The 24,981-nt window shown below is 35.8% G+C and overlaps 2 protein-coding genes across 2 annotated transcripts; one reads left to right on the top strand and one right to left on the bottom strand.

Moving 5' to 3' along the window:
• Positions 1-13,576: 13,576 nt before the first annotated feature.
• On the bottom strand, positions 13,577-15,064 carry LOC142527226 (protein CYSTEINE-RICH TRANSMEMBRANE MODULE 13-like). The gene is made up of 3 exons (XM_075631964.1): positions 14,843-15,064; positions 14,546-14,729; positions 13,577-13,673 (listed from the first exon to the last, which is right to left on the bottom strand). Exons 1-3 carry the CDS (start codon positions 14,892-14,894, stop codon positions 13,628-13,630), a joined length of 282 nt encoding a protein of 93 aa, XP_075488079.1. The 5' UTR covers positions 14,895-15,064; the 3' UTR covers positions 13,577-13,627.
• A 7,668-nt stretch (positions 15,065-22,732) lies between these two features.
• LOC142527524 (protein SOB FIVE-LIKE 5-like) lies at positions 22,733-24,087 on the top strand. Its single transcript, XM_075632354.1, has 4 exons — positions 22,733-23,352; positions 23,455-23,541; positions 23,660-23,736; positions 23,886-24,087. Exons 1-4 carry the CDS (start codon positions 22,912-22,914, stop codon positions 23,908-23,910), a joined length of 630 nt encoding a protein of 209 aa, XP_075488469.1. The 5' UTR covers positions 22,733-22,911; the 3' UTR covers positions 23,911-24,087.
• Positions 24,088-24,981: the final 894 nt, after the last annotated feature.

The following is a 24,981-nucleotide window of genomic DNA, read 5'->3' as shown; positions in this document are numbered from 1 at the left end:
AATGAGGAGGTGAAATTTTATTTTCCTGCTAAGGCATCGTCTAGCAGAGGAGTCAGGAGTGAGGAAGTGAAACTTTTATTTCCTGCTAAAGCATCGCCTAGCAGATGTGTCATGAGGTGAGGAGATTGAACTTTTATTATATAAACTATGCCCAGTAGAGGAGAAGAGTTGAGGAGATTGAAATTTATTATTTTCCTGCTAAGGCATCGCCTAACAGAGAAGTCAGAGGGTGATGAGGTAGAAATTTTATTTTTTTCAGGAGTGAGGAGGTGAAACTTTTATTTTCCTGCTAAGAACCCGGCTTAGCAGAGGAGTCATGGGGTGAGGAGGTGGAACTATTATTATCCAGACTATGCTTAGTAGAGGAGAAGATTTGGGTTATTGAAATTTCTTATTTTCCTGTTAAGACATCGCGTAGCAGAGGAGTCAGAGTGTGAGGAGGTGGAACTTTTATTTTCCTACTAAGGCATCGCCTAGCAGATGAGTCAGGAGTGATCAGGTGAAAATTTTATTTTTCTGCTAAGGTATCGCCCAGCAGAGGAGTCATGGGGTAAGGAGGTGGAACTTTTATTATCCGCACTATACCTAGAAGAGGAGTTAGGTCGAGGTCGACGGCGAGGTCGTAAAGGGTCTTTCATATTTCCTACTAATGCTATATCAAGCAGAGGAGTTATGTGGGGAGGCAATGTGGTAAGGAATTTCATTTTTCCTGCTAAGGCCCGGCTTAGCAGAGGAGTTATGAGATGAGGAGGTGAGAGTTTTATTTTTCCTACTATGACTAAAGTCTAGTATATGATCTTGAAGATAAGGGCGGAGAACTTGAAGTGTGGAGAGTGATTGTTCACATTTTTCCTACTAAGGTTGAAGACTATTTGAGAAGTTTGAGCTCGTGAAGGTGAAGGTTGGAGCCTAGTAGATGAGCTTTAAGTGGTAATGGTGAAAAACTTGAAGTATGGAGGGTGATGGTTCATAGGGTTAATAATTTTTCTACTAAGGATGAAGCTTAGTAGAGGAGCTTGAGGTGGTGAGGATGAAGTTTTGACCCTAGGTAGAGGAGCTTGAAGTATAGAGGGTGAGTGAAGTACTCATTTCTCCTACCTAAAGCCTTAGAGGACCTTGAAGATGGAAGCGAGGAGGGCGAGCTGTGGCGTGTGGCGAAGGGGCGGCGGGCGAATGGCGGATGATGCACGAGGAGGGGCAAGGTCGGAGTGGCGAGGCGAGGAGAGAGGAAGGCGGAAGGCGTGAGGGAGGCGGACGAAGGCGAGAGGCGTTGTAACGCCCCGAAAATTTAATAGTACACGTAAAATCAAACATGATATATTTATATTATTTTAAATTATGCATGCACCATATTTTAATTGTTATAAATATATTTATGTAATTACATATTATTTTATTCATGTATATATTTAATTGTATTATTTGAGTTTCAGTTTTTCAGGCAAATATACGAGATCGGACCGGGGATATGATATTTGAGATATTTATTTTTGAGCCAAATTCAATGCCCAAGAATTATTTTAAGTTATGGAGTATTTTATTTTCTGACAATTAGTTATTTTCTCTTAATTGTTGTGCAAATTTTGTAAATTTAGGAATATTTTATGTATCAGTTTTCAAGCCTCGAGTAGTCTAAAATTTTATTTGGATTACACCATATATTGATTAATTAGTTTAAACCTAATCAATATATTTAAATTATCCCGAAAATACCCTAAATCAACCCCACTTGCCTCAAATTTCAAGACTTTGGCCAAGTCTTCTCCGGAAGAAACTTCACATGCCCATCAATTCTCCTCCATTTCCTCTCATTAATACCCTTCTCTCCTCAAGTGTTCTTGAGCTCCATTTCCATCGGTTCTACCATTTGAGAATAGCAAGAAGCTCCAAATTTCTTCTTTGTGTCTAGATCGTCGAGATTTGCGAGATTATCTACGTTTCAAGACCAAAGGCATGTATATTACGTTTCTTTTCTCATCAATCAAGTAATTGTATGAATTTTCAAGCATTCATGTTTGTGAGAAACATTTTCATGCAAGTATGTTCAAGATTTATGTTCATGTCAAGATTATACACTTGTTTCTCACGTTTCCATGTTGTAGGCGACGTTGGATGGTTCCGGGCTAACATGGCTGCTTACGATCATGTTCATATATGTTTCAGACCCATATTGGTATGTTGGTTGAGGATTTATAGCACTTGGGTGGTAAGAGTTGACAACATGAGTTCATTGTGCAGTAAGTTTCTGGATGTGTATTTTACTTTCATTTTTTCGAAAACTGGTATCAATCAATTTATTTTCTGAAAAACTTTCAACATAAAAGTTGTAGTTTGTCATGTTATCTTCGATTCAATACCGAATTCGTAATTTTTGAATAAGAAATGAGGAAGATATGATTTTTCTTGCAAAACCGCACAATCTGTCCGAAGAATATTTTTGACAGCAAACTCTTGAAATCTGATCTTTTGTATTTTTAAATTCTGGTATCTATCCATCCATTTTCTGAAAATGTTTTCAACACAAAAACTGTATTTTATTGTGTTATCTTCGATTCGATGTCAAATTCGTAATTTTTGGACAAGAAACGAAAGAGTTATGATTTTTCTCATAAAACCGCTCAAGCTGTCTTAATTGTGCGAGAATATCTTTGTTCACGCTTTTGGTGTGTGTTCGGGTTTGAGATCATTTCCTGAGTTGTTTTGAGCAAAGTCATGGTCTTAATAAGTGTCTTAGGGTCAAGTCTAAGTTTTTGTTCGAGGTTGATTCGAGTCGGTTTGTGTTTAGAAATTTTATTGTTTCCGTAAGCTGTAAAGTGTCCTTTCTTGGGATTGGCTAGAGTCGTAAGCTTTCTTATTTTATTTTGGGTTGTTCGAAAGTGTTTTGGTCATGGTTTAGGTTTTTGGACAGTAAGTTAACATGTTGTTTAAGGTTGATTCGAGTATCGAGTCAATCGGTAGATCCTAAGTCGTCGAATGAATTTTGGGAGTTACACGTATACGATTTGGGACTAGTTTTGAGTTGTATGTCAAGTTCAATTGCAGCGAACCCGGGAACAATCCAACGAAGTCTACAAAGTTTGTAAGTATGATATCAGGTATGACGTGTCTTAAAAGTATATTTTTGAGATATTGAACTGTCTTGTGGCCACTTATTTTACGGGTTTGGAATCCGAGTATCGTGACCGGTGAACACTCCAAAATACGGGTTAGGAACCCAGAGTACACGTATCTGGTGAACTATCCAACAGATTCAGTTATATATGTTATGATTGGACATCCAGACCCAAAACTTGAATGATCCTTGCAGGCCTAGTACTATGGTATAGTTTGATCAAACGATTCATGTGTGCCACGATTTGAAAAGTAGATCTCAATATTATGAACAGTATATTCCAGCCTCACACAGTTTCATGTCAGTTATGTTCTCGTCATATTATGGCATATTTATGTTGAGACTACAGTTTGTTCTCAGGAAATTATTTTCATGTATAGAAGCCAAGTCATACATATTTATTTATTCATGTTCAAGTTACCATGTATCAGATATGTTAAAATGATTTTTATTACGTATTATTCATTATCCACGTATATGCATGTTGAGTTTTTAGAATCACTATACTTGATTGATGCAGATGTTGTTGATGAGGAGGCTAGGGGCGGTGATCAGTGAGTGGTCTCGGACTGTGGCAGTTGAAAACCCGAGGGCCACCAGTGTTGTATTTATTTATGTATTTTATAAACTTGAATTTGCAGTATTCTGATATTATTAAATTGGGTTGTGTATTGTAAAAATACTTATTTATGTTGCATGAGTGTATTTTATTTTTAGTAACGACTCGAGTTTGTATTAATAAGAAAATTTTTATTTCTTCCGCAAAAAAAAAGTATGGGTCGTTACAGTTGGTATCAGAGCGGTCGTTCTTAGGGTTTTTTCGACTGCCAGTCACGAGAAACTCAGGAAATCACGCCTCAAGTCTGTAAGTTTACGACATTTATTTCATGCACGCTCATGTTTTAACCAATACTAGCATGCTATTTAAATTTTCTTTCATGCATGATATTTACGTGTGGAATAATTGTGGAACAAGTATGTCTCCTAGACGCAATAGGGAGCGTGAAATTCCCGAGGGAAGAGATCCACCACCACCTCCACCTCCAGATACGAATACTGAGATGTTAGCTGGGATGAATATGTTCTTCGCACAGTTTTCGGGGAATGATGCTGCAGCCAGGCAAGCTAGGTCCGAGGCTGTCTATGAGAGGTTCAGGAGGATGAAACCAAAAGAATTTTCTGAAACGACTGATCCCATGATTGCTGAAGGATGGATTAAATCCATCGAGGTGATATTTGCTTTTATGATGATGGAGGATGATGATAAAGTCCGATGTGAAACTTTCTTATTTTTTGGTGATGCCTGTCTCTGGTGGGAGAGCACATCTGTATCCTTGGATTTGGCTACTCTGACTTGGGAAGGATTCAAGGAAGTATTTTTCTCCAAATACTTCACGGAGGATGTACGTTCCAGGTTAACAAGGGAGTTCATGGTTATGAAGCAGGGAGACCTTACAGTTGCTGAATTTGTTCGAAGATTTAAGCGGGGGTGTAATTTTGTGCCCCTAATTGCTAATGATGCAAATGCCAAGATGCGGCATTTCCTGGATGGTCTGCGACCTATCTTGCGCAAAGATCTTAGGGTTGCTGGCCCCACTACCTATGAAGTTGATGTGTCCCGAGCTCTATCTGCAGAGCAGGATTTGAGGGACATTGAGAATGATCGACATGGGAAACGGCCCTTCCAGGCGACGCTGTCGCAACAGCAGCACATGAAGACATTTCAGGTGCCTCGGGGTCAACAACAAAACAAAAGGCAAATTTTTGGGCCATTTAAGGGTCCAGGACCACAACAACAGAGGACAAATAACCAGCAGCCCTATAATATTCCTCAATGTTCGAATTGTAAGCGCAGGCATACTAGATAGTGCCGATGGGGATCAGAAAAATGTTACAGATGTGGTTCTACCGACCACATGTTCAAGGAATGCCCACGGAGAGGTCAGCCGACTCAGGGCAGGGTGTTTACTATGGCTGCCGTGGAGGCAAACCCAGACACTACCCTTCTCACAGGTAACATTTTATTTAAGTACTTTATCAGTATTGAGATTTTCTTGCTTGATTGAATTTTTAGTGATATTAGTATGCTGATTAATTTGGTAATTATCTAGATGAAAATTTCAATTTATGGGAATTTTAGGATATTAAATATATCTGGTGCAATGCTACTATTATTACAGGAAAGATATTTCCATCTGGGGTAGTCTCGAAGATTCTGATAGATTCTGGAGCTACTCACTCTTTTATATCAGATGTGTTTGCAAGTCAGTTGAATGTTAAGTCCACTAGAATAGAAGTGAATTACTCTGTATTAATTCCATCCGGAGAAGAAATATCGGCTAATAGTATGGTCAAAGACATAGATCTTGAAATGCAAGGCCATCTAGTTTATGCTGATTTGATTTTGCTACCAATGCCAAAATTCGATGTCATTTTAAGGATGGACTGGTTGACAAGAACAAAGTTTCAATTGATTTTCGGCGGAGGACAGTCTTGGTGAGACCTATAGACACGGAACCATTTGTGTTTGAGCCTGATAGGTTCAGGAATTTACCTCGAATTATTTCATCTATTAAAGCGAGGAAACTCATACTCAAGGGGTGTCAAGCTTTCTTGGCCAGTATTATTTCAACTCCCGAAGTACCCAGCCAGTCTTTATCAGATGTTCCAGTGGTCAGGGATTTTACTGACGTGTTTCCAGATGACGTTGCTGGTATTCCACTGGAGAGAGAGGTGGAATTTTCTATTAATCTGTTTCCAGGTACTGTGCCAATTTCCAAGGCACCGTATCTATTAGCTCCCAAGGAAATGTCCGAGCTCAAGCAACAAATACGAGTTGTTGAGCAAATATTTCATTCGCCCTAGTTTCTCACCATGGGGAGCACCAGTTCTCTTTGTAAAGAAGAAAGAAGGGAGTTTAAGGCTGTGTATTGATTACCGAGAGTTGAACAAAGTGACGGTGAACAAGTATCCATTACCAAGGATTGGAGATCTTTTTTATCAGCTTCAGGGTGTTCTCGAAGATAGATCTTCGTTCTGGATATCATCAGTTGAGGGTAAAAGATTCTGATATCTTCAAGACAGCTTTCAGGACTCAGTATGGGCATTATGAGTTCTTAGTGATGCCATTTGGAGTGACTAATGCTCCAGCGATCTTCATGGATCTCATGAATCGCGTGTTTCATCCGTATTTAGATCAATTTTTCATATTATTCATTGATGACATTCTTATCTATTCAAAGAGCCGTGAGGAACATAGTCAGCATTTGTGTACGATGTTGCAAACTTTGCAAAGCCATAAATTGTACGCAAAGTTTAGCAAGTGTGAATTCTGGTTGGAAAGGGTGGCATTTTTGGGTCATATCATCTCAAGTAGTGGCATTGAAGTTGACCCGTCTAAAGTGGAAGAAGTGAAACAATGGGTTGTTCCCAAGAACGCATCAGAGATTCGCAGTTTTCTTGGCTTGGCGGGTTATTACAGAAAGTTCATTCAGGATTATTCTTCGATTGCAGTGCCTCTTACTTCCTTGACTAAGAAAAATGTCAAGTTTTTGTGGAGCACTGAATACCAGAAGAGCTTCGATACTTTGAAGCAAGCTCTTATTACAGCACCAGTGTTAGTCATGCCATAGGGGCAAGGAAATTTTGTGTTGTATATCGATGCTTCCAGCTCAGTTGGGTGCAGTTCTGATGCAGCATGACAGGGTAATTGCATATGCTTCTCGACAATTGAAAGTACATGAGAAGAACTACCCTACTCATGATCTTGAGTTAGCCGACGTTGTCTTTGGTTTAAAAATTTGGAGGCATTACTTGTATGTTGAGAAATGTCAGATATTTACAGATCACAAGAGCCTCAAGTATTTCTTCACTCAAAAGCAATTGAATATGCGTCAGAGACGGTGGCTAGAGTTGGTAAAAGACTACGATTGTGACATTAGCTACCATCCAGGGAAAGCTAATGTAGTTGTTGATGCTTTGAGCCGAAAAATAGTAGTCGTAGCACAGTTGACAGTACAGAGACCTCTTTATTTGGAGATGCAGAGGTTGAACCTGGAGGTTTGTTCTAGTGACACAATTCCTATATTATCCACACTGATCAGTCAGTCTTCCTTAACCGATCGAATTCGTAATGGACAGTCTTCTAATGATCAGTTGCAAAAATGGAGACTGAGAGATGAATCCAATGGCAGAATGATCTATACAATGGTTGATGGGATTATTAGATACAGAGGTAGAATGTGAGTGCCTAGTATTGATTCGATCAGGAGTGATATTTTGTCTGAGGCACACATGTCTTCGTACTCCATTCATCAAGGGAGTACAAAGATGTATAAGGATCTATAATTGCTCTATTGGTGGCCAGGTATGAAAAGAGACATTCGACGATTTGTATCTGAATGTCTAACTTGTCAACAGGTTAAAGCAGAGCATCAAAGACCAGCAGGACCTCTCAAGCCACTTCCTATTCCGGAGTGAAAGTGGGAGAACATTACCATGGATTTTGTAGTGGGATTTCCTAGATCAGTGAGGGGATCTAATGTCATTTGGGTGATATTCGATCGACTTACGAAGTATGCTCATTTTCTACCGATTAAGATGACTTTTACCATGACACAATATGCAGAGTTATACATCTGGGAGATAGTCAGACTTCTTGGGATCCCAGTTTCGATTGTGTCTGACAGAGACCCAAGGTTCACATCATATTTTTGGAAGAGTTTGCATACAGCCATGGGAACCAAGCTACTCTTCAGTACAGTTTTCCACCCTCAGACAGATGGACAATCAGAGAGGGTGATTCAGATTTTGGAGGACTTACTGCGTGCTTGTGTGATCGATTTCTATGGGAGTTGGGAATCGAAGTTGACTCTAGTGGAGTTCACCTACAACAATAGTTTCCAATCGTCGATAGGTATGGCTCCGTATGGAAGAAAATGCAGATCGCCAATTCATTGGGATGAAGTTGGCGAGAGTTCAGAGATTGGGCCAGATATTGTTCAACAGACTGCAGACATGGTAGTACAAATCCGAGACAGGATGAAGACTACTCAGAGTAGACATAAGAGTTATGCTGATAGAAGGCGGAGAGATCTTGAATTTGCTGTAGGAGATCATGTGTTTGTAAAGATAGCACCTATGAAATGTGTTATGAGATTTGGAAAGAAAGGCAAGTTGAGCCCGAGATTCATAGGGCCATTTGAGATACTCAAACGGGTGGGGACACTAGCTTATCGTGTAGCTCTACCGCTGAATCTGGCTGGAGTGCACAATGTGTTTCACGTTTCTATGTTAAGGAAATACATGGCGAATTCTTCGCATGTTTTGAACTTTGAACCATTGCAGCTTACTCCTAATATGTCTTATGAGGAAAGACCTATTCAAATCTTAGGCAGACAAGAAAGGAAATTACGGAACAAAGTTATCTCTGATCAAAGTCAAGTGGCTGCATCATTCAGATGAAGAAGCTACATGGGAGTCAGAAGCCGAGATGATAGCTCGTTACCCCGAGTTATTTGGTAAGTTATAATTTCGGGTACGAAATTCAATTTAAGGGGGTAGATTGTAAAGCCCCGAAAATTTAATAGTACACGTAAAATCAAACATGATTTATTTATATTATTTTAAATTATGCATGCACCATATTTTAATTGTTATAAATATATTTATGTAATTACATATTATTTTATTCATGTATAATTTAATTGTATTATTTGAGTTTCATTTTTTCAGGCAAATACACGAGATCGGACCGAGGATATGATATTTGAGATATTTATTTTTGAGCCAAATTCATTGCCCAAAAATTATTTTAAGTTATGGAGTATTTTATTTTCTGACAATTAGTATTTTATTTTCCCTTAATTGTTTTGCAAATTTTGTAAATTTAGGAATATTTTATGTATCAGTTTTCAAGCCTCGAGTAGTCTAAAATTTTATTTGGACTACACCATATATTGATTAATTAGTTTAAACATAATCAATATATTTAAATTATCCCTAAAATCTCTAAAACCACCCCACTTGCCTCAAATTTCAAGACTTCGGCCAAGTCTTCTCCGGAAGAAACTTCACATCCCCATCAATTCTCCTCAATTTCCCCTCATTAATACCCTTCTCTCCTCAAGTGTTCTTGAGCTCCATCTCCATCGATTCTACCATTTGAGAATAGCAAGAAGCTCCAAATTTCTTCCTCGTGTCCGGATCGTCGAGATTTGCGAGATTCTTTACGTTTCAAGACCAAAGGCATGTATATTACGTTTCTTTTCTCATCAATCAAGTAATAGTATGGATTTTCAAGCATTCATGTTTGTGAGAAACATTTTCATGCAAGTATGTTCAAGATTTATGTTCATGTCAAGATTATACACTTGTTTCTCACATTTTCATGTTGTAGGCGACGTTGGATGGTTCCGGGCTAACATGGCTACTTACGATCATGTTCATATATGTTTTAGACTCATATTAATATCACTGGAATTGACCATGAAAAAATTTGACAGCGAGGATCGAGACCCTACAGTAACATTTGCTGGCAACACTCCCAAAGTTTTCGTAGATTCTCCAGTAAAATCCACCACAGAGACTTTGGTAGGAATCAAGTCTTCCACATTCTTCCCCAACTTCTGAAGGATTCAGTATGGTAAAATATTCACAGCAGACCCATTATCTATCAGCGCCCTAGACAATGGCTTTCCATTAACATGTGCTATAATATAGAGTGGTTTGATATGTTTAGTCATCTCATTGGTAGGTCGCTTCATCAACTCTCTTTTCTCTTCATCAACAAGAACACCAACGCAATCATTCAAAATATTGGTTTGAATGGATTCCGTAACACTCTGGTTTCCAGTGGATACATCGGATTCAAACATCCTTTTGCGTTTAAACTCCTCTGGCAACATTAATGAGCAGTGGCACACTCGAATGAAACGAGAATATGTCCTACCTTGAGAGTAGCCTTCTTAACCAGTTCATTGTCTTCCTCTGATAACAAGTCATCATCGTCTTCCTCATTATCTTCAGTAGCCTTCCTCCCAAATTTTTTCTTCTCTTTGAATGACTCCTCCATTAGACCTGCGCTCAGCAGCTTTTTCTCTCAACACGCGTCATTTTTGGGTCCGAGAAAGAGGTTTTGGGAACTTTGGATGTTCTACCCGCTTCCATCTACCGTCGGGGGTTGCTCTGGGAGGAACAACAAAACGAGGTTTCCTTTCATATGTTTTATCAGAGCCTAGAGGTTCTGGCCTCTGTATTATCTTCTGGACCAACTGTGGGTCCCTTCTTCTCTCGCCATTCGCCAACCCAGGAAACGAGCTCCTTCTGAGGTACTGGTTCTCTGGCCTTTTGGCCATAGATTCCCTATCATACCTCATATTCCTCCCACTATAATGCACACCACTCCCATTGCAATAGCGGTCTTTTTCATGAAAAATTTCTGTTTTCTTCTCCTTAATCTGAAATATCATTTTCTGAGGCACTCGACACTTCTTTAATGGACCTGCCCTCACCTCCACCCCTTTTCTTCTTATTGATTAAGAAATGCAAGTCAGTACTGCTCACATTCACATTTGCTACCGGGTGAAAATGATCTTCATCCACTATCATTGTTTCTTTTCTCTCGGGAAATTTCAGGACTCCCTTTTTTATTCTTTCCTGCAAGACATTTTTGAAAGCCCAACAAGCATTAGTATTATGGTTGAAGGAATTGTGATAATTATAGTAATCTCTTCCTTTCATCTCCTCCTTGGTGTGTAGCTTATGATCTGGGGGAAATGTTATAAACTTTTCCTTCACCAAGTGATCAAATATTTCTTCCGTCTTTGACACATCGAAAGTATATGGTGTTTCACTGGGTGAATGTTTTTCTTAGCAGATTCTTCACTCTTGTGTTTCAAGAAAGGTACGGTGCGTGATCCGGAATTTACCATTTCTGCCAAGGCAATTTCCTCAACTTCTTGGAAGTAAGAGCCTACTGTAGATTTCCTTTTATAACTCTCCTCCCACAATAATTCTTCATATTCTGATACTTTGGCAGCAAGCTCATAAAAATCGTGGAATTCCATCCCTTGGAACTTCTTCCTAAGTCCAAAATCAATCCCTCGCTGTGCCATTTTCACATACTCTGATTCAAGAAGGAATACTCGGCATCTACTTCTTACTTTCTTAAATTTACAAATGAAATCATTAGTAGATTCCCCCGGCTTTTGGACCACCTTTGACAATTCCGCTATACTAATCTAAGGTACTGTTCGAAAGAATTGTGTATGGAATTGACGTTCTATATCATGCCAAGTCATAATAAAGTTTCGAGGTAGCGTCGCATACCACGTGTAAGCAGTGCTAATCAAAGAATTTGGGAACAGACGTAGCTTGTAATTGGAAAATTTTTCCAAATTCGCTAATTCCCCACACTAGATTGTAAACCTTGCTACATGTTCCACACTAGATTGATCATCTTCTCCAGAGTATAAAGTGAAGTCTGGAATGCGGTATCCTCGTGGATAAGGGTTGTCACGATCAACAATATCAGGATGCGGTTTGTGAAACTCTGGTCGGTTGATTGGCCTCACTCCTGGGCCATACAACTCTTGAATAACATCATGTACCGTCTCAAAATCTAACACTGGAGTTTGTCGTAACTGGTGTGGAGAATAGATTGCCCCCGGGTGTTATTCTCCGCATTTGGTACTGCATAACCGAGCATTCCTCCATCACCATACATCCGCGGATGCAAGTTAAAAGACGTCATAAAGAATATATTACCAGTCATTTGTTTACTGTTACTGCAATTTTGGTATTTCAACCCCAACTCCTCGTCCCTTTTGTGTGGAGGAGTATATCTTCCTTCCCTGGTAGATTCGTGAATCAGTGCTTCTCTCAAACGGCGATTTTCGCCTGCTTGAGAAATCCCTGATCCCTGGCCTTGATCTTTAGACAGTTTAATGTCAGCTTCTTGAAGTTTATCATTTTCTGATGTAATAATCTCACCTTGTGCAGATTTTCTCAGTTTCTTTACTTCTGCCATAAATTCCATCATGACAGTAGTGAAAGCTTTGGTCATTTCTTTGCGATCATTGCGGATATTTCTCTCCATGGTCAACATGATGTTTGATGAAGCCCCATCGCCACCAGAAACTGCGACTTCCTTCCTTCACAGCCTCTTCTTCGAACTGGTGTACAAGTATTTCAACTGCTCTTCCATCTGTATCAGTTTCTTCTTCCTGTGAACGATGACTTTTCTCATGTGATGGAGGAATTCCTTCATTCTTCTCAGTATGCTTTGGAGGCATTGGGTCCCACCAGGCGTGCCAATTTGTTTGTCACGAAAATTGCGGGGCGTGCCAGGCACGTGATCGTGCCAAAGTTGTGAAATAATCTGACTCATTTAACCAAACGTTGTAGGTCTCGATTCGGTCGTAAGTTCTAACTCCTTCGAAATGGCTCAAAAAGCGCAAACAAAAAATGAGAAATATGACAAAATTACAGGAGGAATCCATTAACAACATTAAATATAATTATGTTGATATGAACTTGATCGACATTTTACAATAAATTTGAAGGAATTAGAAAATAGACTGCTTGTAAATTGAAAATGAGCAAACAATTAATGATAGAATTCTGCAGAAGTTTGCTGTAGATTTGTTGGATGTGTGTGTTGTGTGTCTCTTTCTGATTCCTACTGCTTTTGTCACACTCCACGGGGGAGTTTCAACCGCATTCCACGATCACTCACGTTGGGTCATGGCTCAACTCCCCGCATCGTGCTTTTCTTGGACCAACTGCTTGCACATCTTGTGGGCTTAGCTTCTATTTGGCTGTGGCTTGGAATTTCACGGGCTTTGGTAACTCTTGTAGGCTTAGCTTGTTTTAGGTATAACACAAGTACTTCATTACTTCGGTAACTTTCGGATTGGTTGATATGAAACTAAAGATTTCAAATCTATTATAACAAATATATTGATTTGTTTAGACCATTTCAGTTTAATTTTCGTGACGTTTAAATTGGTCGATATGAAACCAAATAATTCAAATTCATTACGACAAATATATTGATTTGTCTATACCAATTCACTTTACAACAGATTTTCACCTAACAAATTAGAAGGAAAAAAAACTAAATTTATTATGTTACTTTTTATAATATGTTTTTTCACATGTATTAATTAATCTGCATTTCATATGAAGTTTTGAATAGATCATTACAACACCAACCAGCTCAAACACCTGATAATGTTTCGACTCAATGTACACAAGAGAAGAAACCATCCAAGAAATTAAAGCATTGTCATACTCACACCACATCATGAGAATATACACAAACTGAAAACATAGAAATCTAATTAGAAAACAGAACATATATATATAACTAATTCTTGATGGGCAAACCATAGACATCGTTGACAAGAATCAAGATCCCTTGAATGAATGTAAAAATAGGAGGACGTCGATTTTTTTTAGTTATTTTTCTGGAAGAACAACCAACCAAAGAAGTTCTCCTCCAGTGTTTCTTCATCAGAAGCATGCATCAAGGAGGCAACAGCAGCATAGTGCAGCCAAACTGTACAAATAAGAGCAAGAATATCAAATTTTGTTTTCACTTTGCTAAAGATATGAAGACAATTTTTTTGGCTACAAATACTATAGGAGCTAGTCAGTTGCTTAGAGATCAAAGCGAGAAAAATTAGTAGAAACAATGACGAGTACGCAGTATTACTCGAAAACAAGACTTATAATAATCAATAACTGTGTTTGCCATGGCTGTGTTCTTAAATTCAAGTAAAGCCCGTGTAATAAACCGTGATAGTTTTTACGTCTCATGATGATAAAAGTGCAAATACTTCTAAATTATTTCGAAGGATGAAATATTAGTTGATTGACGACATCGAATATTGTTTCGAACTTATCATCAATCCATGCACGTATCTAACCTGAAGAGCATAAAAAGGGGCAGCAACATTTTAATCTAAATATTAAGAAAGGAAGAAAAGCTCTTGAAAAAGAAGAAAAACCTTTGAAGAATATAACCTAAAAAAAAGAGAGGAAAAGACGAACATTGTTTATCAAGCCTCACAGAAGAGGACAACGTGCTAGAAAACAGTAGTTTGGACTATATATATATATATATACACACACACACACATGTGTGTGTGGGTGTGAAGGGGCCAACATTTCACGTAAAAAAAGGTCTCCCGGGAACCCAATTCTTGCCCGGAAAGACACACTGAGGAGGGGAAGAAATTCATCCGAGATCAATCCAACAAAAAAACCCCTAAAATTTAAAATTTTACATATAAAATCGCAGATGATCTCCAGATCTGCATGGATGTAGATTAGCTACCGTAAATTTTATAACACGTAAACGTAATAATGTACATGCATCCTGCAACAAATAGACAGAATAAAACTACTTTGATCGGAGCGGATGCTTACCATCCTTCCATAAAGCCAGAACCGGATTGCTTCTGATGAGGTGGCGGTGCGTATTGTGGGGCGTACTGCGGAGGATATCCTTGAGGTGGGTATCCCTGTGGTGGGTAGCCCTGCGGTGGGTACCCTTGCGGCGGGTAGCCTGGCGGCGGATACGCATCCTTTCCATACCCCTCCGGCGGATATCCTGTAAATAAAAATAAAATAAAATAAAACAAAGGCCAAATCGTTACCCCCCAAAAAGTTCAAATCAATGACAATCAAGAAAAAGCTATACGGAAATCGAATCAAAGAACTCGCCTTGAGGAGGAGGAACACCAACAGGGGGTTGATTCTGGTTGTAGTAACTCATGATCTGTTCTTGATTCCTCCTTTCTTCGCTAAGATTTCTTTTATTTTGATGGGAAAAGGGAGATTTGGATTTGGAAATATGATCGCCAGCGAGATAGAAATCTGAAGGCGAGAAGGACGAGTTTCCTTTGGTTGGTTATGCTGTTTTAATCCGGTGGCCAATGGAACAAGTAGGATGCATGCGCCATCGTAATTTTCAAAAAATATATTGAAAATGGCCATCTTTTTACAATTATTATTCGATAAAATTAATTGATACCCTTTAAATTAACAAAAGTTGCATACTTTCGACATTATTAATTTACAGAAGTTGTAATACATATTTATAACCATGATCAACACTCAATACTAACGATAACTTGATTGTCAATCTTACTTGAAAACTAATGTATGAGTCGAAATTACAATGGAAAGCTGACATGAAAAACTTGGAAATGAGTTTTGTCAAATGAAATATATGAGCAAATCAACACTTAATTATATTATGAACATAATTATCGTCTCACTAGTCTACATTCTTGAGACGAGTCGAGTTGACATATATCTACTTTGAAAAAACAATATTTTTAACAAAAAAAATAATATTCTTTCATAAGCTGAGTCGAATTAGATATTCATTTCACAAAATTGACAGCGTGAAAAGTTCTTTAAAAAAAATTTGTGTAACGATCTAACAACTAGAAATCAAGTTGGGATTCGAGCCAAAATAGGCCTAGAATAAGCCCAAAAGCTGTAATCAATTGGGCCAAGGAGGGAAACATTGATTGGGCTCAATTAGGTCCAATGACTAATGGGAGAGAGTCTCGTTTTTAAACCTTTTATTTATAACACACACATTGTTTGGTACATAGGAATCCGTACGATTATATTAACAAACATGGTGGGACCCAATCGGAGACCACCTCCCACGTGTACAACTGCCACCCGATATGTATTTTCCTTTTTAAGGGATATCATATTATTAAATAAACCACCAATATATATATATATATATATATATATATATATATTCGGTTTTTCAATTTCCCAACAAAATATTGAATTCCACCATGTGGGCACATGATGTCTCTAATTATACAGTCCATGTTTTGTATACGTTGTCTCTATGAATGTATTTCTTTTGTTAGAGACGAGGACGTGACAGAATTCAAATTAAGTTTTAGGGAACCGATATTTTTACAAGTCGACTATTGTAACGTCTTACAATATCGACCACGTGTATACAGAGCTGTACCTGTGGTTCACAAGGCCTAAGACGATATGTTAAAAAAAATCTTGTTGTGATAAATAATCGTAAAGCTCAGTTTGCAAATTAAAAATAACCAAATAATAGATATAAGGAAAATATAATTTACGAGTTATATATTTATCTTTTTGCGATTTTTTTCTTCGTGCGCCACAACATCAGCATGACTTTAACGTAATGCAGTGTCATATGAATAATTATATTGGAAAAAGATTGAAATTGGCAAAAATTGTAAGATATATTGCTAAAATTGAAATTTATCAATATAAACTATTCAAATACAAAATGATAAATATAATGAACCAATATTGTAAAAATATATGATTTATTTTAAATAATGAATATAATATTTTATTCAAGAAAATAAAAATAAAAATATGTAAAATAGGTAAGTATCATAATTTTTTGTGTTTTATTTTTTGAAATGTGTCCAACTACATAAATTTAAGAAAAGATGTCAAATAATGGACAAGTAAAATATAAAAGTTTAACATACGAATTGACGCAAGATAAAATAATAAATATATTGGACAAACATTACCATTTTATGCATACAAAATTTTTAAAAATTTAATTAATGAGCCGTGTAGTTTTATTGTTTGGGCTCTACATAATTTGATTAAATCATCAATGAACACAATCATCATATTTAATCATGTTTTCAATGGGTCAATGTCCATTTTTTTTAATGTCCAATGCACATACTATTTAGGTGCAGACCTCAACAACATGAGATTTTTTTTTGGCCCCTGTGATGGTCAGGCCCTGAGGCGATGGCCTCTCTCGCCTCGCAATAGGTACGGCTCTGCGTGTATAGTAGGATCTAAAATTAGATCAATTTTAGAGATTGAATAACTATTTAATTTTATGATGCGATAAAATATGCGTGTATGCAAGATAACCCAACTAGGGATGGCAATGGGACGGGGCGAGGGTGGGTTTCTCATCCCCATCCTCGTCCCTGAATTCCATCCCCACCCTCATAACCGCCATGATCCCCGCTTTTTCGGGTTCAGGGAATCCCTAAACCTGAAACTTCGGAGATCAACTTCCGATCCCCACCCTCATCCCGTTTCAAAAATATCAATATGGTAAGACGATGATGGATTCGAAAATTTTCTCAAATCAAAACTTATTATTATCTATTATTATTAATGCTAATATTAATATTAATATCAATATTAATAATTATAATATTATTAATATTTTAAAAAATAATATTATTATTATATTAGTAATACTATTATTTTATTATTAATATTATTTTCGGGGCGGGTTCGGGGATGAGGATAATAATCTCATACTCGTCCCGAACTATATCGGAGATTTAAAAAAATCCCCGAACTCGAACTCAAACTCGAAAAAATCGGGAATCCTCAATGTCATTTCGGGTTTTCTCCACGGGGCTCCAAACCTGTGGGAAAAGTTGTAATCCCAAACCCAACACTCTGTAAAGGATTAGTTTGTCTCTATATTATTACATGTACTAAATTCATCTAATTTCTTGATTAAACCGGCCGGTTCAGGCAGACAAGTTAGCAAACAATTATCAGCATTGTCGACATATGATCGATCCCATGTGTGAGCTGGATGTGATGCAGACCAATATATATATATATATATATATATATATATATATATATATTATATATATAGATGTTTGCACCAAAAATTAAATTGGACCCAATTTATTTTCTAAGCCCAAAAGTTTAAATTAATAGAGAAAAACAATAGGCCTATTAGTGTATTTAAATAAGCAGATAACGTCCAAGCAAGGAGATCGTGGAAAAAGAATGAGGTCGTGGTAGAAAATGGGAGAAGATCGTGAGTAATGGGGAGTGGAAGAAACCGTATCGCACAGTGAAGAAAAATGAGGAATCGGCCAACACAGAAGAACACACAACAATCTCTTGCACAACTCCAGACAACTCTCTGCATAATTCTAATAAATTTAGTCAAACTTTTTCGTGCTTTTCCAGTCATATTTTAGTATCCTCGTACATATTCTAGCACTATTTTGTTATACTTTTCATGTTTTTTTATGATTTACTATTGATTTGTTGATACACACTCATGTTGAGAGTTTATTTCATCAATTTCTATTGTATTTTCTTTCGTTTTGGTGTTGTATTAGTTTAGAAAACTATAACGAACGGTCAAATTTAGTGTCTATAATCGTCGTGATTTTTAGAAGTTAGATTTTCATTGTTTTTACACAAATCGATGCATTTTTGCACCTGACACGTCCGTAAATCGAAATATTGTGCAAACAAGAATATAGAGATTATTTGAGAACAAAAAATTCATAGAAAAATTATTTTTCCAATGAAGTATTCAAAGGAGACAAACTTCATTTTTTGTGCCTTTATTTTCAACTGTTGTCTTTTTTTAAAAAAAAAAAATTTAAAACATATTGAATAATCCCAATTGAAAAATTGGATTGGTATGTGAAGAATGACCAATAAAAATGATATTTAACGAGTGATCCAAAGAATCACATGATGTTTCTATTTAACATTTGACCCAACGAAAGAACCAATGCCCCATCGAAGCATATGCATTATGCTCAATGCAATCCAACTGTCCTGTCCAGTCATTCAGTAAAAAAAAAATAACAGACAATTAGAAATAAATTAAGGCCTTAATTCAAATAATTAACCCAAATTAAATTAATTTACCCAAGAAAAAAAATTATTCTCTAGATTGAGATGTGTGCGCACGTGCAAACATGTGTGTATATCTCTTGGAAATTCTAAATGCCATATATGCACACGTGCATACATGTGTGTGTGAGTGCGTGTAATCTGGAGTGGAGAGGAAGTGGCCAGCTTATGTGATGAATCACCCCTTTCAACAATTTTTAATTTTAATACTTGTTATTATATATATATCAAAAAATTGTGTGAGACGGTCTCACGAGTCGTATTTTATAAGACAGATCTTTTATTTGGATCATCTATAAGAAAATATTACTTTTTATGCTAAGAGTATTACTTTTTATTATGAATATCGGTAGGGTTGACCCGTCTCACAGATAAAGATTCGTGAGACCGTCTCACAAGAGACCCATTATATATATATAGTGGGTCTCTTGTGAGACGGTCTCAGGAATCTTTATCTGTGATACGGGTTACCTCAGTTACTTGTGATGCAGTGACATAAAACTCTTCTAACATACAGCGAAAAACCGCAATGGCGAGTATTGGCAACATTCAACCACGAGTGTCAAACGAGATAGTAAAAATCTAGATGTTGTCGCACTCCAATTCTCCCATATATTCTTTCTAAGTTAATTTTTTTCATTAAAATATCACAATCCAAATTATAATAAAAATCAGATATTGTTCCAATACTATTTGGAGTAATTTTTAAATTATTACTTTATGGTTTAAAAAAATTAATATTAATATATTATTCTTGTGAATGTAGTCGAGTTTTGTATTTACATATATAATCAATTATTGTCGTATTCTTGAGTACACTTGCACTTCTAGCAAGTACATTGTTGTTTCCTTTATTGGATAAAATAAATATATTTTTTCAACGTATTTCACAGTCAAACTGACTTAGTTCTTAACTGGTTACATATTTTATACTTTAGACTGTGTTTTTTTATTCTTAATTTTTTAAATTTTCTTCTTACGTAGTCAATAATTTAATTTAATATTACATTAAATAATGATCTATTTTTGGAACTCACACTTGTAAGAATATATATATTTGTTAAAGTATAGAACAGTATATAGTTGGATTAATTAATACTATATTTTAGGTTTTGTTTGTGGGCTTTGAGATTTATTTTTTAATGGATAAGAATCACATCTCTCTCCCACATTTTAGAGTATAAAAAAAATAAAAAAATGTGTGATGAATCATTGTAGTCTCACTTTTAGTTTTCATTTAAAATATCGAGTTGTCCGACAACATATACATTTTCTATTTTGGTCATGTTTTCAGTCAATTCATAATTTTAACACACTAATTGTTTTTTTTTTATAAAAAAAGAATTTAGTCATTTTACACCTGATGTCATATCAATATTCCGGTGATAAATAACTAAAATTGAAAGGAAGATTAATAAACTTGTTAGGCTACGTTTGGTTGGAAGGATATGATAAACTAATGATTAGTATGTAAATGATGAAGAAAATGATTGTGGTAGGATTGTAATATATGGTGTAAAATAATATTATGTTTGGTAAGATTTTTAAGTGTAGGATAATTTTGAATTTTTTGATGAAAAGACAAAATTGCCCTTCCCCTTCGCGGCGGCGGCGACGGCGACAGTGGCGGCGGGGGCCGGCGGCCGACCGGAAACGGCTGACGGGGGCGGCGGCCGGAAACGGCCAGCCGGAAAAATTGGCCGACGGTCGGCCGGTGGTAGGCCGGCGGCGATCGTGGCGGTGGCGGCGGTCGGTGGCGGGAAGTGGTGGTGAGTTTGAATATAATAGAGGGGTAAAATTGGAAAAATATGAGGTATTAAGAGTTGGATAAATAATCCTAGGGGGTGAGGAGGTATTATTTTAACCTACCTAATATAACCTAATCATTCATAGGAGGGATTGACTTGGTTAAATAATCACGCGTACCAAACAGCTGACTAGGCAGGATAAAAAAAATAATACCCCCTAATCCTGCCAACCAAACACTCCCTTAATTGACATATAATATGACCAATAATGAAAAATATACAACTTGCAAAACAAAATATTATTTTCTTTTGAAAATTTTGAAAGTGTTTACACAATATTTGTGATGATGTGGGCGTACCAAACACAATAATGCAACAATTTATGTGAAAATGATAAAATATCTAACTTGAATATTCAAATGAGAAGGAATTTCTAACTTGATCGTTCGATCTAATCTCCTAAGCAAATATAACGCAATAAACGAAGAAAAGTAAAGAAAAATTACTGAAAATTAATGAGAGATAAACTCATGACATGATTTATATTTTCAACGAAATTTAGGAATTTACAAAACATTGAAATATAATCAAAAGAACGTTGTTGAAATCTGAAAGAAAAAATGACTTGAACTATTGAACTCTGGTATGAAAACGCTCGACTAAGACAATGAAAATTCTGCATGGAGTTTGCTAAAATAGAATTTGTATGAGAGATCTCTTCTTCCTATCACCTTCTGACGATCCCTTCTTTCTGTTCAGTCCACGGTTTCCAACTCCCTGCACTTATTTCCCACAATTTTCCAATATTTTCAAACTTGTTGGACTTTCATTCACCATTTCTTGATTAATAATTTATTTTTGGTGTAAACATAAAGCAAATATGAGCGTTCTAAAATAACATAAAATTCTAGTAATGACGTCATTTTTTTCTTCTGCAACCTCCAACTTATAACGAGCAGTGCATATAGAGTCAAACGAAAATAATATATGAATTTATGTTAGTATGAGTTTTTTTTCCCTATATAATATAGTGTAATATTACCATTCAAATATTTTTTTTTTTCAAAAATTATATATAGGTGTCGATTTAAAAAAAGAAAAAGAAAATAATTAAAGGTATAGTTGTCCAAACAGTGAGGAGGAGGAGGAGGAGATGGGGAGGTGTGACCCCCTTTTGTTATTAGCCTCGCTGTCTTGCATGTGAACCCCCTCACTCCTCCTATATATATATATATATATATATATATATATATATATCAAGATACATCCCCTTTTTCTACAATCAATTTTATCGAAAAGGCACGAAATCAACAATTTTATTTTAACCAATAATTTGTAAGTGAATTTCATTGTTAATTTCTAATAATTCAAGACACACGTATTCCACCTATTTTCTCAAACATATAATTAAGAGACCAAGGTGAACATTATGAGGTTATATTTTCTTTTAAAAAAAACACACATGCATGCAACATGGATTTTTTTTCGACTTTCGGGTGTTGATCACAGAATCCATCGCGCTAAATCATTAAGAATTTGACTAAAATTTAAGTAGAAGCATTTCTGAAGTCATAATCATAAATTCTTTAGAACGTGTCTTGATCTTACAGATCTACTCGCTCTTTTCCTTGAGAGAATCATTTAGCTTTCTCTTTTGAATTTTTTTTCTTAATGGAGAATAGAATATGGAACGTGATGTCGTACGATCTAGGAACCATGATTCATATATTTCTATCATGATCTTCTGATATTTCTGTTTTAACCCATCATAAAAACAAAAATCACACTCATGTCTCTATACATTAAAATCTCACTGCATATTAGATACATATATTAAAGTCCAATAACCAAAACTTTAACTGATCGTTTTATTTTGGACTTAACTTAATAGACAACTCACAACAAATAATTATTCACATATAAATCTAGGTAAATAAAAATGATCCAACATTAAATTCATCGATTTTTTCACAAATTCCCCTCGGTATACTCTTAATTGTTTCTGTAAGAAACAAATAAATGACACGAAATCTTGAACATAAATCTTCTATCTTTTATACTTTAATATACACACACCCTACATGCTAATAATATATATTAAAATAAAATAAAACCCTCAAAATTTTCATATATAAATAGAGCACATCCACCATCCATATTTCACGCTACAAATTACAAATCCAACTGGCATTCGTGAGACGCTCAATAGTCTAACTCGGAGACAAAACCCTTGTAAGATTTCATTCTCATTCTCTTTCGTCTTTTGCCCCTCACCCTACCCCATCCCCACACGTATACTATATATATATATATATATATATATATAAAAGGCACGCAAATTCAAGAATCAAACTCGCAAGAATGGATTACATTTGCCCGTTTGAAGATAATCAAGAAATCAGCAGCAGTAGTGGGTGTGAGTCAGGCTGGACGCTTTACCTCGGGCACTCGTCAGCCTCTCCACAGGCTCTCAGCAACCAAGAACACGATTTCTTCGGCGCAGGAAGAAATCGTGTTTACCATGAGGTAGAAGAAGATGAAGATTTATCCATGGTCTCCGACGCTTCGTCTGGACCTCCACACTTGAATGAAGAAGATAGCTATGGTTCAACTGGAAAAGACAACAATGGAGGATGTTTTTATCCTTATGAGAATATTAATGAATCTGCATTGTCTGGAAAGAATCTCAAGAGACAGAAAACAGAAGAAAATCGACGTCGAATCAAGGATATTAATAAAGATCAGTCTTCTTCTAATTTGCTTGATGACACTGCCAGTTCTCCTTTCTTTGGCTTCTCCACCGTAAGTTTGTATTCTTGATTCTTGATTCTTGTTCTCCTTTATGTTGCTAATTCTTTGTAGTGAATGGTTTACTTAATGTTTGACATAAATGTGAATTTACAGGAAAGATTAACTCACACAAGATCGAGGCAGGCTTCAATGGAGAATGAGTTGGAATATTCACAAGGATACTCCACGACTCATTTTGAAGTATGATATATATTATTCTTATACATTCATTTTCTTTTTATTTTCAAAAAATAAATTTATTTTATTTTATGGGTTTTTATTGTTGCTAATCAGTGATTTACTATTCACTATTTTTCAGGGAAGAGCTCCTAATTACCACGAGACTTTTGATTTTTTCCAGTCTCCAGTTTCTGGAAATCAGCTTTACCAAGACCAGTTACGTTTGTTTCATATAAGATTCTTCAAATATATATTTTAACCTAACCTTAAATTTATTAAATTATTTGGATGTTAAATATATACAAGTGTCTTAAAATCTTGTCTTCTCTTACATTTATTTACGTTTTGGTCTCAAATTCTTGCAGGTGGTTTGAAGGGAAGCGATGGTGATTCCAAAGAACATTGAATATCAGCACTTTTGGTTCTCTGATCCTAAGTCAAAGAGAATTCATGAAGAGATGTTTCCCTTTATTGTTTTCTTTTTCTCTTCATTTGTAGCTTTGATTGAATATTTTAGTGGGACTTAAGCTTGGAAAAGGGGAAAAAAATTAAAAGAGATGAAAGAAAAAATCGTGGCAGTTGAATTTCATTTTGTTTAAAGATTTACCATTATTTCTTGTCTACAAATTAATAATGAAATATTTGAGCAATTTATTTCAATATTTCTTGAAATTTTTTTTTTTTTTTGTCTTTTTTAAGGAGCCCCCATGTTCCCTATATATATTTAACAAGGGAAAGATCATATTGTCTATAAAAAAGAGAAAGAAAAATAAAGATCTTCTTGTCCTTTATAGTTGATGCAATAAAAATATATATACATATTTTAAAGAAAATTTTAAAATAATTTTATTATCAATATTTGGATATACAAAATAAAATATATGTTTGAATTAGAATTCCATTTGTGAGGAATTGAATATTTATCTCTTGTGATTGTGATTTGTGAAGATGCATGCATGAATTGTGTTGATTTTCAGCTCATTAAATTGTAGTGTACTCCCCCAACTAATTCTTTAAATAATAATAATAATAATAATAATAATAATAATAATAATAATAAATTCGTAACTAATTATTACAACAATTTTCAAAGGGAGACAACTTTAACCTTCAATAGTATTGTTATAATCACATGTGACAGCCAATACACATTCCTATAAATCAAAATTATCACATGCTTTTACTCAAACCAAAAAACAAATTAAAATAAAATAAAATAAAATAACATGCTTCCTCTGTCCAATGTTCGTGCAACTCTATATTAATAGTAAATACTTTCACATTCTCCATATTAGATGTCAAGCGTTCGGAGACGGAAAATTGTATTTTTTGTTGTCTTGTATGTTTGTTTTATTGCAATTTTCGTCTTTTATCTTATCAAATTAGAGTCTTAATATGTTATCTTTTTCTTGACAAATTTTCTTTTTTTTCAGACATGTCGTTGATGTGCATCCGTGCGAC

Source organism: Primulina tabacum, chromosome 15, assembly GCF_025594145.1.
Source record: "Primulina tabacum isolate GXHZ01 chromosome 15, ASM2559414v2, whole genome shotgun sequence".
Classification (NCBI taxonomy): Eukaryota; Viridiplantae; Streptophyta; class Magnoliopsida; order Lamiales; family Gesneriaceae; genus Primulina; species Primulina tabacum.
The sequence above is the reverse complement of the archived record's forward strand: the minus strand, read 5'-3'. Positions and strand labels throughout refer to the sequence as shown.

Excerpts from the sequence above, each read along its gene's own strand:
- LOC142527226 (XM_075631964.1), bottom strand. The coding sequence starts at position 14,894 with ATGAGTTACTACAACCAGAATCAACCCCCTGTTGGTGTTCCTCCTCCT. Across the intron at positions 14,730-14,842 it reads TGGTGTTCCTCCTCCTCAAG|GATATCCGCCGGAGGGGTAT; the intron begins GCGAGTTCTTTG and ends TTTTATTTACAG. Across the intron at positions 13,674-14,545 it reads TCTGGCTTTATGGAAGGATG|TTTGGCTGCACTATGCTGCT; the intron begins GTAAGCATCCGC and ends TTATTTGTACAG.
- LOC142527524 (XM_075632354.1), top strand. The coding sequence starts at position 22,912 with ATGGATTACATTTGCCCGTTTGAAGATAATCAAGAAATCAGCAGCAGT. Across the intron at positions 23,353-23,454 it reads CTTTCTTTGGCTTCTCCACC|GAAAGATTAACTCACACAAG; the intron begins GTAAGTTTGTAT and ends GTGAATTTACAG. Across the intron at positions 23,542-23,659 it reads ACTCCACGACTCATTTTGAA|GGAAGAGCTCCTAATTACCA; the intron begins GTATGATATATA and ends ACTATTTTTCAG.